At 35.0% G+C, this 15815-nt stretch overlaps 1 protein-coding gene across 6 annotated transcripts in view; it reads left to right on the top strand.

Moving 5' to 3' along the window:
• Nucleotides 1–15815, top strand: part of BRIP1 (BRCA1 interacting protein C-terminal helicase 1) — a 114694-nt gene that overhangs the window by 91000 nt on the left and 7879 nt on the right. For 4 of the 6 annotated variants that reach the window (XM_023756823.1, XM_023756825.1, XM_023756824.1 and 1 more), the window contains 4 exons: nucleotides 1555–1667; nucleotides 8219–8301; nucleotides 11592–11825; nucleotides 13740–14558. In XM_023756823.1, the coding sequence (XP_023612591.1) occupies nucleotides 1555–1667; nucleotides 8219–8301; nucleotides 11592–11825; nucleotides 13740–14558 (1249 nt within the window). Of the gene's footprint in view, nucleotides 1–1554; nucleotides 1668–8218; nucleotides 8302–11591; nucleotides 11826–13739; nucleotides 14639–15815 lie in introns of those variants that run through there. The other 2 variants (XM_023756826.1, XM_023756828.1) reach the window with 1 other exon arrangement.

Raw genomic sequence — 15815 nt, forward strand, 5'->3', positions numbered from 1 at the left:
CTGGTCGGACAGACAGACACTTAGCCTTTTATACATATAGATTGTTTGTTTTATTGTGCAGAAGTGTTTTAGTTTGATATAGTTCCACTTGTTTGCTTTTGCTTTTGTTGCCTGTGCTTTTGGGTGTCATATCCAAAAAACCATTGTCAAGACCAAAGTCAAGGAACTTTTCCCATTTTCTTCTAGGTCTTTTATGATCTCAGGTCATACATTTAAGTCTTTAATTCATTTTGAGTTGATTTTTATGTATAGTGTAAGATAAGGATTCAGTTTTAATCTTCTGCATGTGCATGTCCATTTTCAATCACCATTTCCTGAAGATACTATCAATTCTTAATTGCATTGATTTTTTAAAATTGTGTTTTCTAGTCTATGTTTCATTTATTTCTGCTCTCATCTTGTTTCCTTCTGCTAACTTTGAGATTAGTTTGTCTTCTTTTATTAGTTTCTTAAGGTCTAAAGTTAGGGTGGTTTTTTTGAGATTTTTAAAAAAAATATAGGTGTTTATTGCTTTAAACTTCTCGTTTAGAACTACTTTTGCTGTATTCCATTGTTTTGGTTTCCATTTTCATTTTTACCAAGATATTGATTTTCTTTTGATTTCTTCTTTAACCCATTGGTTATTCAGGTGTGTTAATTTCCACGTGTTTGTGAATATTCCAATTTTCCTTGTGTTATTGATTTCTAATTTGATGCTCTTGTGGTTGAAAAGGATACTTGATATGATTTCAGTCTTAAAGATCTTAAGACTAATTTTGTGGCCCAACATATATTGTCCTGGAAAATGTTCCATGTGCATTTGAGAAGAATGTGTATTCTGCTGCTGTAGATTTAAGCCACATTGTAGCAATAACCCTTTAAATGTGAGTGGTCTAAACATTCTAATTAAAAAGCAGAGATTATCAGACTAGATAAACATAAAAGAATGAACTGATGAATGAATTCCAAAATCATTATGCTAAATGAAAAAAGACAGGTACAATTACATACTCTATGACATTTACATGGAATTCTAGAAAAGACATAACAGCAGATCATTGGTTAATAGGGTCAGTAGTGAAGGAGATTAACTGAAAAAGGGATAGGAGGGAAGTTTTGGATTGCTGAAAACATTCTACATTCTGATTATGATTATATGACTATACATTTATCAAAACTTGTCTCCATGTACATTGGAAGTTTGTGAATTTTATTGTATGTGCATTATTTCTCAATGCAATTGTATCACATGGAATTTATTATGTACATGTAGGAACTTGGGGAATGTAAGGATGACTTGGGTGGTGAACACACAATGTAATAAACAGATGATGTATTATAGAATTGTACACCTGAAATCTATATAAATTTCATTAACCAATGTCACCCCAATAAATTCAATTTAAAAAGTAAAATTTTTAAAAAAATGTCTTAAATGAATTGAAACAAATTTAGCACTGAAAAACAAAATCTCTCTACCCTACTAAAATGATGTTTGAAATGTTAGAAGTTAATATGATTTTTTAAATGAGCTTTAATTACCTACTATATTTTAATATATTTTTAAATTTTTAGGTTGAACTAAAGCGCCAATATAATGACCAGCATTCAAAATTGAGAGGTCTTTTACCTGGTCGTCAATGGTATGAAATTCAAGCATACAGGGCCTTAAATCAGGCCCTAGGTAGGTAAGTGGAGTGAAATTTAATGTAATGTTACTGTAACATTATCTGTGAGCAGGGGCTCTATGTAGAGTTAGTCTTACTACTTTACTCCTTTTAAGAAATTTGGTAGAATTTTATTTCACTGGAACCCTAGTTACTTGTACATTTTCAGTGATAGATGTTACAAGTGAAAGTTGCAAAGAATCAGTGGAATAAATGAAACTCAAAACAAAACTCACTTTGCTAAAGTTTAAAGAAGATTTTTGGTTGTTCAAACAATGAATGACACACCTTTGTAGAAGCTTACTAGCAAATAATAAAGTTTTTGTCTTAATGACCATCAGACTCAGATGATGATTTTTTAAAAAAATATTTTTTTATTGATTTCAGAGAGGAAGGGAGAGGAGAGAAAGAGACAGAAACATCAATGATTAGAGAGAATCGTTGACCCGCTGCTTCCTACATGCCCCACAATGGGGATCGAGTCCACAACCCAGGCATGTGCCCTGAATAGGAATCGAACTGTGACCTCCTAGTTCATAGGTTGACGCTCAGCCACTGAGCCACACTGGCCACACTCAGATGATGATTTTATGCGTAAAAAAGCAAACCATTTAAGAAGAGTTAAACTAAACCATGCTTGTGATACCTAAGAATTAACACAAACTGACAATAAAATTTAATTATAATACTCCTTTTTCTAAGGATTCTGGTTCATTAAGATTTGTACTTTGTAGAATTAGTTTTTAAATCACCGTTTTATATTGTAATTTCATATTGTAAGGCACCAACATTTAATTAATACACTTTTTACTTCTCCAACTGAAATTATTTATTCTATAAGAAACCTTAGTATTTTATACATTATTTCTGTTGTAGTATATATCTCATTGTATTATATTAACTTGTTATTTCTCTGTTTCCTTCCCTAAGCATGTATTATACATTTTTGTATTTTCAGCAACCATATCTCAGCTTGGGACATAGATGGTTAATTAACACATTTCGTACCGCTCAGGAGTTTTCTCGTGTTTCGCGCGCCATCTGTTAAGGACCGCTCATGAGTGTTCTCATTTTTCACGCCCATGGAAAAAGGAGCGAATCTAGATACTTATGTAAATTTTGTTTGGTCCCTCTTCATAGAGGAAAATGTTTTACGCAGTACCATATGTTAAAAAAGTACTAGGAACTTTAATTGTTTAATTGTTTTTGTAAATAAAAATGTTATAATTATAGAAAAACAACACCTAAGGTGCATTATGATGATTTAAATAACGTGCAGTTTGCCCAAAAACGTGCAGTCCCTGGCGTATGTCTTAGAGATTTCTATGCGGTACGCAATGTGTTAATAGATGGTTTGTTGAATTAGTGGAAAATGCCAGGTTCAGTGCTTTTTTTCATTATACCATATTGGTCAGAGAGCTAGAGCCTCAAAACCTACTTTTCTAAAATTGAATAAAAAGGATGTATTTGTAATATATATATATATATATATATATATATATATATATCCTATCTAATAAAAGACAAAAAGGGTAATTGACCCTACCTTCACTATGCTTCCCATTGGCTAATCAGGGCGATATGCAAATTTACCGCCAACAAAGATGGCGGCCGGCAGCCACGCAGCTGAAGCGAGCAGGAGGCTTGCTTGCTACAGTGATGGAGGAAGCCAAGGTTCCCCCGCCTGCCGCGGCCTGGCTCTGAGCTCCAAAAGCAACAAAGTTTCAATTATAGAAGTTAAACAAATCCCAGATACCTGATTTCAGCAGGCCGAGCAGGAGCTGTCTCTCAGCTCCAGTGACGGCAACAAAGTTTCAATTATAGAAGGTAAATAAATCCCAGAATAAAAAAAAAAAAAAAGGAGAGGCTGGAAGCTTCAGTCGCCGGCCAGCCTGAAAAAGGCCCTCAGCCCCTCATCCAGGCTGGCCAGGCACCCCAGTGGGGACCCCCACCCTGAAGGGGGTGTGATCAGCTGCAAACAGCCATCAGCCCCTCATCCAGGCTGGCCAGGCACCCAAGCGGGACCCCCATCCTGATCCGGGACACCCTTCAGGGCAAACCAGCCATCCCCCACCCGTGCACCAGGCCTCTATCCTATATAGTAAAAGGGTAATATGCAAACTGACCCTAACAGCAGAAGGACTGGGAATGACTGGTCACTATGACACACACTGACCACCAGGGGGCAGACGCTCAATGCAGGAGCTGCCCCTGGTGGTCTGTGAGCTCCCACATGGAGGAGCTCTGCTCAGCCACAAGGCAGGCTGATGGCTGCCAGTACAGCGGTGGTGGTGGGAGCCTCTCCTGTCTCCTCAGCAGCACTAAGGATGTCTGACTGCAGCTTAGGCCTGCTCCCCGCTGGCAAGTGGACATCCCCCGAGGGCTGCCGGGCTGCCAGAGGGATGTCTGATTGCCAGCTTAGGCCCAATCCCCCGGGGAGCAGGCCTAAGCCAGCAGTTGGTCATCCCCTGAGGGGGTCCCAGACTGCGAGAGGGCACAGGCTGGGCTGAGGGACCCCCCCCCCCCCAGTGCACAAATTTTTGTGCACCGGGCCTCTAGTATATATATAAAGGCCTAAGCGGCTGGCCAACCAGCCAACTGGCCGGTAGCTGTGATGTGCACTGACCACCAGGGGGCAGATGCTCAACGCAGGAGCAGAAACCTCAGGCATGGAAACATGGGACAGACTGATGAATCTCAGAGGGAAGGGGGGAGGGGGGGAAGGACGGGAAGAGATTAACCAAAGATCTTATATGCATACTAGAGGCCTAGTGCACGGATTTGTGCACCGGTGGGGTCCTCGGCCTGGCCTGTGGGAATCAGGCCGAAACCAGCTCTCTGACATCCCCCAAGGGGTCCCGGATTGCGAGAGGGCGCAGGCCAGGTCGAGGGACCCCACCGGTGCACGAATCTGTGCACTGGGCCTCTAGTATTGATATATAATACTGTAGTTATAGTATTTTATTAATTAAAAAATGGGTAACAACTGTCATTGATTTTAAGGGCAACAGTATCAATAAGTAACAACTTATAGAAACATGTCCATTTAAAAACCAAGTAAATATTTTACATCATTTGATCATACTCATAATGTGTATTGATTGACATAAAAGGTGCTTATACTTAGGCACTGTCCTTACAAGGGATATGTTTAGAGGGTCTAAAGTAAACAGAAACAAATTGTGTTTAAAAAGTGTTATCTTTTTTTAAGGCCACATGAGTATTTGAAGTAATATAAGTCCTTGAAATGTAATAACAGCTTTCAGGAATGTACCATATGGTTTTGTGACCAGAGTATAACTGCACTATGAGTTTCCTAACAGGTCTGCTTTACTAAAAGTACCTTTGTCTCAAGTGGGCGTAATTCATTTGAGCAAGGCAGTATGAAAACAATGGGAAAATGAAAAGGTGAAACCTGTTTTTCTGAACTGTTTTGTTAACTTAAATGCCTTTCTTTCATAGGGCACTTTAAATATAAACTGTAGTGGAACCAAAACAGAGTGCCAGCCTGACTTTCTAATGATTTTTGACACTGTCCTATAATGTTGGCAATATCCATCTGCCCATTCTGCCCAAGTCTCTGTGGAAAAATCAAACATTTATATTAATCTTCACCCTTTCTCAAAATCCCATGATAGTAAAGGAATAAAAATGCCAAACCTACAAAATTAAAAAGGAACGGCAGAGGGGGGACAATGACAGACAAAATGTCAGCAAATTCTGAACACTGGAAAACAGATGAATGATTGAGTAACTTAACAGGCAAGAGAAAACTGAAATTTAAATCCATAGTCATGAAAGCTAAGAAGATCCTCCAGATTCAGTCATGGAAAAGCTTAGGACTTGGGGGCATTCTAAAGTTTCAGTTAAAGTAAGGTTAAACACAAGAGGATTGGTTGCAAGTTAGTATAAAAAATAGTTTGATAGCTCCCTCCCCCATTCAGTTTTACTCTCTAGAGCAGTGGTTCTCAAACTTCTGGCCCTTTAAATACAGTTCCTCATGTTGTGACCCAACCATAAAATTATTTTCGTTGCTACTTCATAACTGTAATGTTGCTACTGTTATGAATCATAATGTAAATATCTGATATGCAGGATGGTCTTAGGCGACCCCTGTGAAAGGGTCGTTCGACTGCCAAAGGGGTCGCGACCCACAGGTTGAGAACCGCTGCTCTAGAGAGATTAAACTAGAGTCTATATATTCTTCAACTCCTAGTACAGCTAAGGATGTATTAACAATGGGGATTAAGAAAAGTCTACCTACTGAATGTCAGAACTCCATCTCCTTTTTCTTGTCAGTTCTGAGTAAGCTGACAATCTTATATCTACAGATCAGGAAAGTACAGTATTTCTTTTCCAGGAAACTGACCACTCCATGAGGAAGGGTCTACCGATAGTGACAAAGTGGCCCCGCTCCTACCAGATTACCTTACTGAAGCGGTTCTCAACCTGTGGGTCTCGACCCCTTTGGCAGTCGAACGACCCTTTCACAGGGGTCGCCTAAGACCATCCTGCATATCACATATTTACATTACGATTCATAACAGTAGCAACATTACAGTTATGAAGTAGCAACGAAAATAATTTTATGGTTGGGTCACAACATGAGGAACTGTATTTAAAGGGCCAGAAGGTTGAGAACCACTGCCTTACTGCAAAACCTCTTAGCCTATAAGCCCCGCCCATAATTAGAGCTGCCAAGAATTAGTGCCTCACCCTCAATAAGTCCCAAGAGTCTTTAGATATTCAAAGAATATCTGTATCATGAGATATAGAAACCAAAACGATAGCAAAATAATACCAACAAAACAGGGTGGAAGAACTCATAGAAAACAGAAACAGTGCAATAGAACAGGGGTTAGCACACTTTTTACATAAAGGGACAGATAGTATATATTTTAGGCTTTTCATGCCATATATGTTTTGCATACAAATTCTTGTTTTTTCTTTAACCCTTTAAAAATGTAAATACCACTTCTACCTTGCAGACTGCACAAAAACAAGATATGGGCCAGATTTTCCCTGTGGTTCATAGTTTGCTAAACTCTGGATAGAAGAAAGCTTTTAAAAAAATAAGTATCAGTAATATTTATAGAGAGGTAAGCTAAGTGCCTTCAAAAAGGAAGAACAGAAAATGAGAAAAGCTCCTAGACATTAACATGATAGCAATAAATTTTAAGTGAAGAATTGGGCTTAGAAGATAAAATAGAAATTTTCCAGATCAAAAAGACAAAGGGAAAATAGGAAAGAACTTTAAAAAAAAAAGGTCAGTATGTAAGAACCAACTTCTGATATCCATATTAAGAGACTAGAGAAAATAAGGGAAAGGAACATAGCAAAGAAATAATTTTCAGAAAAATGCTCAGAATTAGAGGGCATAATTTTCTGATTGAAAGGACTCAATTAACTTATTTTTAATTAAACTGATTATTTCTTTATCCTAGTCAATTATACTTTTCAACTCCAAAATTTCCAATGGGTTCTTTCTTTAAAAGTGTGCAGTTCCACTCCTAGTTATATATCCAAGATAACAAAAATTTTGTATTCATACCAAAACTTGTACATTTTAGCACTATTGTTTATAATCGTCCGAAGATGGAAACAACCTAAATGCCCATTGACAAAATGTGGTATATCCATACAGTGGAATATTATTCAGCCATAAAAAGGATCGAAGTACCAATGTGCAATACAAGTAACCTTGAAAACATCATGCTAAGTGAAAGAAGCCAGATACAAAATGCTGAATATTGTATGACTCCAGTTACAGGAAATGCCCCAAATAGGCAAATCTGTAAAGACAAAGTAGATTAGAGGTTGCCAGGGGTTAGGGAGAATAATTGGGATAACTGGGAGTGACTAATAATGGGCACTGGGATTTTTTTGGTGAAATAAGAATGTTGTATAATAGTGGTGTGGGTTTCACAACCTTATAAATATACTAAAAACCACTGAATTATATGTTTAATTTTAATATTTTTAGCAAATCAAATCCAACAATCTATAAAAAGAATAATGCATCATGACCATATGTGATTATCCTAGGAATGAAAGGCAGGCTCAATATTCAAAAATTTGCCAGTATAATCTACCACATTAACAGTCTAAAGAAGAAAAACTACATGAGCATATGAATTGGTGCATATAAAAGATTTTTGTAAAAATTAAACATTCACTTATGATAAAAACTCATTAAACTAGAATAAAGGTCATCTATATAAAACTAACAATATAATGCACGAGGTGAAAAATAGTCTGTGTGGCTAAGAAAAGTTTTGGAAAATATATTTTTTTGCCTTTCAAAATAGAATGCATATAACATTTTGGGATGTTGAGTTATCAATAGTCAGCAGAAGTATGCGATTTGGTTACAGAACTACTTTGGTACAATGTATTGAGTATAACCTTGTTCATAATAATTAGTTTGATTAAAGGAATATATGTGAGTTTGATTAAAGGAATATAAACCAATGACACGTAATTGATTTTTTCAGTCTTCTATCTTTTCCATTAGATATTTAGCTTTTATTTTCAAAGTTATATCTATTTTATTTTCTTCCTGTATTTTATAGATGCATTCGACACAAAAATGATTGGGGAGCTCTTATTTTAGTGGATGACCGCTTCAGGAGTAACCCAAGTCGATATATATCTGGTAAGATTCTCAGATTGGCTTAGAGCAGTGATGGCGAACCTTGTGAGCTCGGCGTGTCAGCATTTTGAAAAACCCTCACTTAACTCTGGTGCCGTGTCACATATAGAAATTTTTTGATATTTGCAACCATAGTAAAACAAAGATTTATATTTTTGATATTTATTTTATATATTTAAATGCCATTTAAAAAAGAAAAATCAACCAAAAAAAATGAGTTGTCATAGGTTCGCCATCACTGGCTTAGAGTAATGAATTAATAACAGTCTTTAATGACTTCTATTTTTAAAGATAAAGAATTGGATAGAGAATTTTTAAGTTAAATGTATTGGGGTGACATTGGTTAATTATATAGGTTTTAGGTGCACAATTCTATGCTATATCATCTGTATATTGCATTGTGAGAATTTGAATATTTAGATCAAACATGAAAAGTCGATATTGAAAGGAATTCTAGCCTTTTAGTGCTTATGTGTTTGCAAAACAATCTTTATAGAGGAGAATCTGGTTAGTTATCAACATAGTATTAATCAATTAGGATCCTTCAATTTCAGAGAATATGGGATTTGACTCAGTAACACTAATAATTTATTTAGCATTGTCAGGGGTAAAAGCTGTTCTACAGAAATGACTTTCTAAGAAATATTAAGCTTTTACATTTAAGCACATCTCCTTTTGTTGCTTAGGATTCTTTATTCTTTCATTCTGTGTTATGTTGAAGTTTGTTGTGTTTCTTGGTTTGCTTGTCTAGAAATGCTTCAGTTATTATAGGGTTTATGTTAGAGCTCATATTTTCTAAAAGGAAAAACTATTGCATGCCCCAAAATCAAATAGTCATTTCCCTCCCCCCCATTCAAATGAACAAATATTATGTCTTATTCAGGTGGTCCCTGACTTTCATTGGTGTGACTTAGGATTTTTCTACTTTACAATGGTACAAAAGTTTTACACTTTGAATAGAAACCATGCTTTGAATTTTGAATTTTGAACTTTTCCTGGGATAGTGATATGTGGTAGGATACTCTCTGGTGATGCTGGGCATTATAAAATAGGTTTCATATTAGATGATTTTGACCAACTGTAAGCTAATGTAAGTGTTCTGAGCACATTTAAGGTAAACTAAGTTAACCTATGACATTCGGTAGGTTAGGTATTTTAAATGCACTTTTGACATACAATATTTTCAACCTACATTGGGTTTATTAAGATGTAACCCCATCATGAGTTGATGAACATCTGTAGTCTTTATTTTGCAGTAACACAATTCCTTTAGAGGCAATACCAGGAACCCATCAGTTATTGAAGAACTGTTGGAAATATTTGCATCTTTATTATTATCTTTAATGCTAGAAAGTTCATACTATACTATAATGAAAAGGTTCTAAATTTTAAATTTGTTTCAAATTAGCTTTCTATGAGTATGGACTATACTTTTTCCATTTCAGAGCCTAATTACTATATTTGGTTTGATATCAAAACATATCCACCTTGGATGGATTAAAGCAGCAAATGTTGCCTTATTAGTCTTGCTTTTGAATGTAAAGCAAGCAATTGTGCTTAGGTCAAGACATAACTAAAAGCAAAATGTTAAGTGCTTATGTTTAGTCAGCAGGTGGAGCTCATATTCTTTCAAATTTCAAAAGTAAACTGACATTTTACACTGAAAAGGCTTACTTTGATTACAAAATGATCAAAATGGAAGAGGTAACTATAGTGCTAAAATTTCTTCATATTATTAGGTGGTGTAATTATTTTCTCCTAGCAACCAAAATAAAGAACTTTAAAGGAAATTCTTATTTAATTTTTAAAATTTTAAAATCTAGAACTTAATCTTTTATCTTATAGTTCAGATTTGTTGAGAGATTTTTTTTGAATTAAATATTTTTTATTTCTGTCTGGTTTTAATTTTTTTTTTCTTGAGACTCAAAATGTGAAATTTTTTCTTATCTGGGCAATAATAGCACAAAATACAAATTTCTTTTGATGACTGATATCCGTTTAAATTCAATTTTTACACATACAGACTGATATAAAAACTCCATTAAAAAACAAATAAAGGGCCAAACCGGTTTGGCTCAGTGGATAGAGCGTCGGCCTGCGGACTGAAGGGTCCCGGGTTTGATTCCGGTCAGGGGCATGTACCTTGGTTTGCGGGCACATCCCCGGTGGGGGGTGTGCAGGGGGCAGCTGGTCGATGTTTCTCTCTCATCGATGTTTCTAACTCTCTATCCCTCTCCCTTCCTCTCTGTAAAAAATAAATAAAATATATTTTTTAAAAAACCAACAAATAAAAGGAATGTATTTGAAATCAAAGATAGTAGTCACCATAGTGACTTTTTATTTTAAAAATATTTTTTATTGATTTTTAGAGGGGAAGAGGGAGAGAGAGAGGAATCAAGCCTGCCACCTGGGCATGTGCCCAGACTAGGAATTGAACTGGCAACCTTTGGTTACCCAGGACAATACCCAACCAACTGAGACACACAAGCCATGGCCACAGTGACTTTTTAAATTACTCCGAAAGGTGATGATAATTTTAGTAACATTAGTAGAGAAAATTTATTTTTTTAAAGTTTGAATATCTGATTTTGAATTTCATTCTGAAGTGAGTCTTACTATACAGCCCCTTAGATTCAATTTTGGTTCATTTTTATGTAGTTTTCATATGTCATAGATCAAATTTTTTCCCTTACAACTTGATTATTTGTATATTTTTAAAATAATGTAATATTTAGATAGAACATGCTTTACTCATAAAACAGTGTTATTCCTTTTGGCCCCCAGAGTAGTTTAAGGTATATTTGGAATTAGGGGGGGGGGGGAAAGGAACAAAAAACCTATGAGACTGAAATCTTGAATTTATTTTTGCAAAAGGAGTGAAATTTAGAAAGTAAGTATGCAAAATTGTGTTGTTTACAACTTCTAGTTTTCCTATAATGAAAAGGCAAATTTTTGTGGGGAATTGTTAAATTAAATTTGCTTTATTCCCGAGTTATTCTAAAGTGACAAAAATTCCGCCCTTCCTCACTTTACTCTCATTGCCTCTTTCCTCTCCCCAGTTGACAATCGTTGCATATAAAGAGAAATGTTACTGATATATGAGCATATTGTACATATGACGGTAAAAAGGCAGGAAAAGTATTGAGAACCATTCTATGTACTCTAAATTCTAGATTACTTCATTAGAAAAATTATCCAAGTTTTTCTTAATACATAATATCATCATAACCAAATATCATAAATAATATCATAAAATAACCGAAGTTTCTTCCCTGGGTGTACTTTTTCCTTAGGACTTTCTAAATGGGTACGGCAGCAGATTCAGCACCATTCAACCTTTGAAAGTGCCCTGGAATCTTTGGCTGAATTTTCCAAAAAGCACCAAAAGTTCATTGATGTATCCAAAGAGGACAGAAAGTCCATACAGGACAGTCAATCTACACTTGAAGTGGCTTGTTTGAAGGACAATACCTCACCTTACTTTTTAGAAGCAGCAAATCATCTATTACCAGAAAATCCTAGGGAAGGTAAAGCAAAAATGTGTGTCTAAGGACTAAAATGTTGTAAAATGAATAACTAAAAGTTCATCTCTCCCAAGTGACATCACCTCCAGGAAGGACAAATGTATGAAAAGCTTTGTCCATTTTCATTTGATAGAAAAGTCTTCCGTTATATTTAGTCAAGTGATATTTTTGTGTTGTAGATTATTGTCCTTAAATACCTTGGTTTGTAATGTAAAGTATTATTATAAATTAGTGAAGTAGTAAAGTATATTGGAATGGGAACAAACTTTTGTCAGGAGAGCTGAGCACATTTTCTGATTTTCCATTAACAAACTTTGCTACTACTCCCGGCTGGCATGACTCAGTGGTTGAGCGTTGACTTATGAACCAGGAGATCATGGTTTGATTCCCCAGTGTGGGGCCTGCAGGAGGCAGCCGATCAATGATTCTCTCTCATCATTGATGTTTCTATCTCTCTCTCTCCCTTTCCCTTCCTCTCTGAAATCAATAATAAAAATATATTTTAAAAAATAACAAAAACAACTTTGCTACTAACTAGCTTTGTGACCAGGAGCAAGTCACTTAACTTTTTTGAGTCTTAATAGAAAAAGGATTATCTGCATACCTATCCCTCAAAGTTGGATTGTAAAGATTTAATAACATAAATATTTACAGCATTGTAAAGTACTATGCAAATGCTAGGTGTTTTTCTAAAGGTTATATTGAAAATTGGTCTCACTTATAGGTCTTTTTCTTACATGAATTTCTTAGTTTAAGGAAATGAAGCCATGTATTCTAAATGATAAAAAAAAAAATATTTCAAAATATATTAGAATATAATGGTCAATATCAGGGATTGGCAAACTATGGCCTCTGGACCAAATTTGGCCTGCTATCTGTTTTTTTAAATATAGTTTAATGGAACACTGTCACATCCATTCATTTACATATTATATACAAAGGTGGAGTTGAGTAATTGTACTTATTACACTAGAACAGCACAATTGAGTAGTTGTGACAAATACAATAAGACCCACAAAACCAAAAATATTTGCTGTCCGGCCTGTAATAGAAAAAGTTTGCCAAACTGTGTATATATATATATAATTGGTATTATTTCAGTTGTTTTAATGAATATATGATAGATTAATATATCAAATTTTAAATATTTTATAGCATATGCTTCTACCTATATACATAAAAGCCTAAGCGACCATTACAAATGGACGACTGGACTACTGGGCCGGTAGCTATGACTCGCACTGACCACCAGGGGCAGATGCTCAACACAGGAGCTGCCCCCTGGTGGTCATTGTGCTCCCACAGCCAACCTCCCATGGCCGGTCAACCTCCTGTGGTCCCTACCCTTGGCCAGCTGGCCCCGATCACCAGCCAGGCCAAGGGACCCCACCTGTGCACGAATTCATGCACTGGATCTATAGTATACAATAAATGTCATAGTGAATTCAAGGTAATTATATTGGTAATCAGGAAACCTAGGTTTTAATTCAGGTCTGAGTACTAACCAGTTTTATATCTTAGTCTGTGTAGTGTCAGTTTCCTTAAGGGAATTAGTCTAGGTCAGTAACTAGTTAGTGGATTTAAAAAGTAAATTGTTACAGCCTGTTCCCTCCGTTATTCAGCCCTCTTCCTCTTTTTACTCCTTTTCTCATTCACTCCTGAGGTTCCTGGAGAGGGATTTGAAAATATACCATACAGCATTATAACTTGGGTTAGGACTCACTGGAGACATAAGGTTCTTTTCAGAGTTAATATTTTGTGATTTACATTCTAAGATGGAAGTCCTGCTACTGGTTGTGGGCTTAGAATTTTGTCTCCTTTACAGTTATTGTAGTATTTCTAACAAAAATCATTTTGATAAAATAATTATTATGCTAGGAACAGAAAGTTAACATTCTTACATTTTTGTACTCATAGATGATCCAGAATTATTGGAAGAGTCTGGCCAGCCAATGGAAGCAGAAAACATTGGGATTTCCAGATCCACAAGCCCAACCTTCAGCAAACAAACAAATAGAGTTAGGTGGTCTAGTTCTAATTCTTTGGGACAGTGTTTTTCTAGTAAAATTCTGACTACAACACCTAAGTTTAGGTCATCAGAGGACTGTGCCTCTAGTTCTTCCACTTTCAAAACAGAAAAGGATTGTGAAACTGTTTTGCCACTCACTGATAAATTTGAGTCCTCATCTCTCACATCATTTGAACCATGCCCTCAGTCAGAAACTGTTATTTCATCAATAAAGATTGAGGCTGCTCTTCTTAAAAAAGATCATTCCGAACAGCTACTCTGCTGTAAAGAAGCTCTGGATCCAGACCTTGAATTATCTCTAGTGAGTGAAGAAGATAAACTTTCTACTTCAAATAGAGCTTTTGAAACAGAAGCAGAAGATGAATCTATCTATTTTACACCTGAACTTTATGATCCTGTAGATACAAATGAAGAAAAAAATGAACTAGTTGAAACTGATAGAGACAATAGATTGGCCAATAATTCAAATTGTATTTTAGCTGAAGATCTTTTTGAAACTAGGACTACAAAAGTAGTAGATTCAGTCAGGAAAATGAAAGTTGAGGATTGCCCAGACACAAAGTTAAATAGACTCATGCATATTGAAGAAAGTAAAGTTGATGATATTGGTAATAATATAAAAACAACTCATATAAATGAATTGGAACTGGGGAAAACTCATGAAATGGATATAAAGGACTTTAAACAGTCTCCTCCCCAAAATAAAGGTGTGTTCCCTGGTATTAGATAATAATACTTAACTGTATTATTGTACTTATATTAAACTCTTATTATAAATGATAACTTATACATTAGCAAAGTATAATTTTTTAAAATTTGAGATACATTTTTTTACTTTAATTGCATTAGAGTTTTAAAAGTATGGTAAGTTCTGAAATATAAGTTTTACTATTCTTGAGTTTTGATAAAGAGATTCATTCAAAATATTTTCTTTCAACAGTCTTCTTAGCTAAGTGCAATTCAAAATTAATCAGTCTAAAAGATAATAGTTGTCTAGGGCATTTTAAATTTTACATAAACATTTATATATTGTACTTTTCTTCATCCATTTGTTTTCATCCAATACATAAAAATTAACAGCAGTGTAAATCAGTAATGTTTTATTATAGATTTTACCTCAAATTAGTCTGACATTTCTTTTAGAAATCAAAGTTTTCTTAAAAATTTTATTCCTGCATTAAACTGTCTAATAATAATTAAGAATTAAGGAAGAAAACTGCATGCATTTTAAATTGACGTCTTGCATTTGTTTGTTTGATAAACTAAAATCAAGCATGTTTTAAGCAAACTTATGTAAAGTTATAAAATGCCAAATGAAGGACTCCGAATTTTCAGTTCTGATTATCTAGCTTCATTATCATTGGGAGGAAAAGTGACATGTTTTAGCATAAAGGCTTTAATTTTGCAACTATTAAGATAAAAAACTTCATATGTAAATTTGATAAGTAAATGTAAACATGTAACTGTAGCTTAAAAATGTTCCCTTACAGCTCAGTAAGTCTTTCGGTAAGTTTTGACTAGGTTTTTGTGAATGGAGCAATACTTCTTATCAAAAGTGGTTATAAAAGAAGCTCTCCTCTGACATCATTTCAAAATTACATTCACTGATCTTTTTCTAAGAAATATCTATTATTTTATGGACATTTAGGCTTCTTGTGAGTGATTTGAATTGAAATTTTACGAGCTGTTGAAGTTATGGAAGTGGTTTATTATTTTCAAGTCAGAATTCCCAGCAATCAAGTTTATTTTACATTTATGTGGATGATAAATTATTACATATGCATGTGTTTACTTTGATTTTGATGGTATTTAGATTGAATACAGCTTAACTGTTTTATAGCATTGGATGCCATAACTCTTAAGCTTAGTTCAAATTGATAATTTACCAGTTAAAGCATTCATCTAGAGATTGGGATGTACTATATCCCACCTAGTATCACATATTTTTTTAGTTGATCAATGAG

The sequence above is a fragment of the Myotis lucifugus genome, unplaced genomic scaffold (assembly GCF_000147115.1).
Source record: "Myotis lucifugus unplaced genomic scaffold, Myoluc2.0 scaffold_99, whole genome shotgun sequence".
NCBI classification, from domain to species: domain Eukaryota; kingdom Metazoa; phylum Chordata; class Mammalia; order Chiroptera; family Vespertilionidae; genus Myotis; species Myotis lucifugus.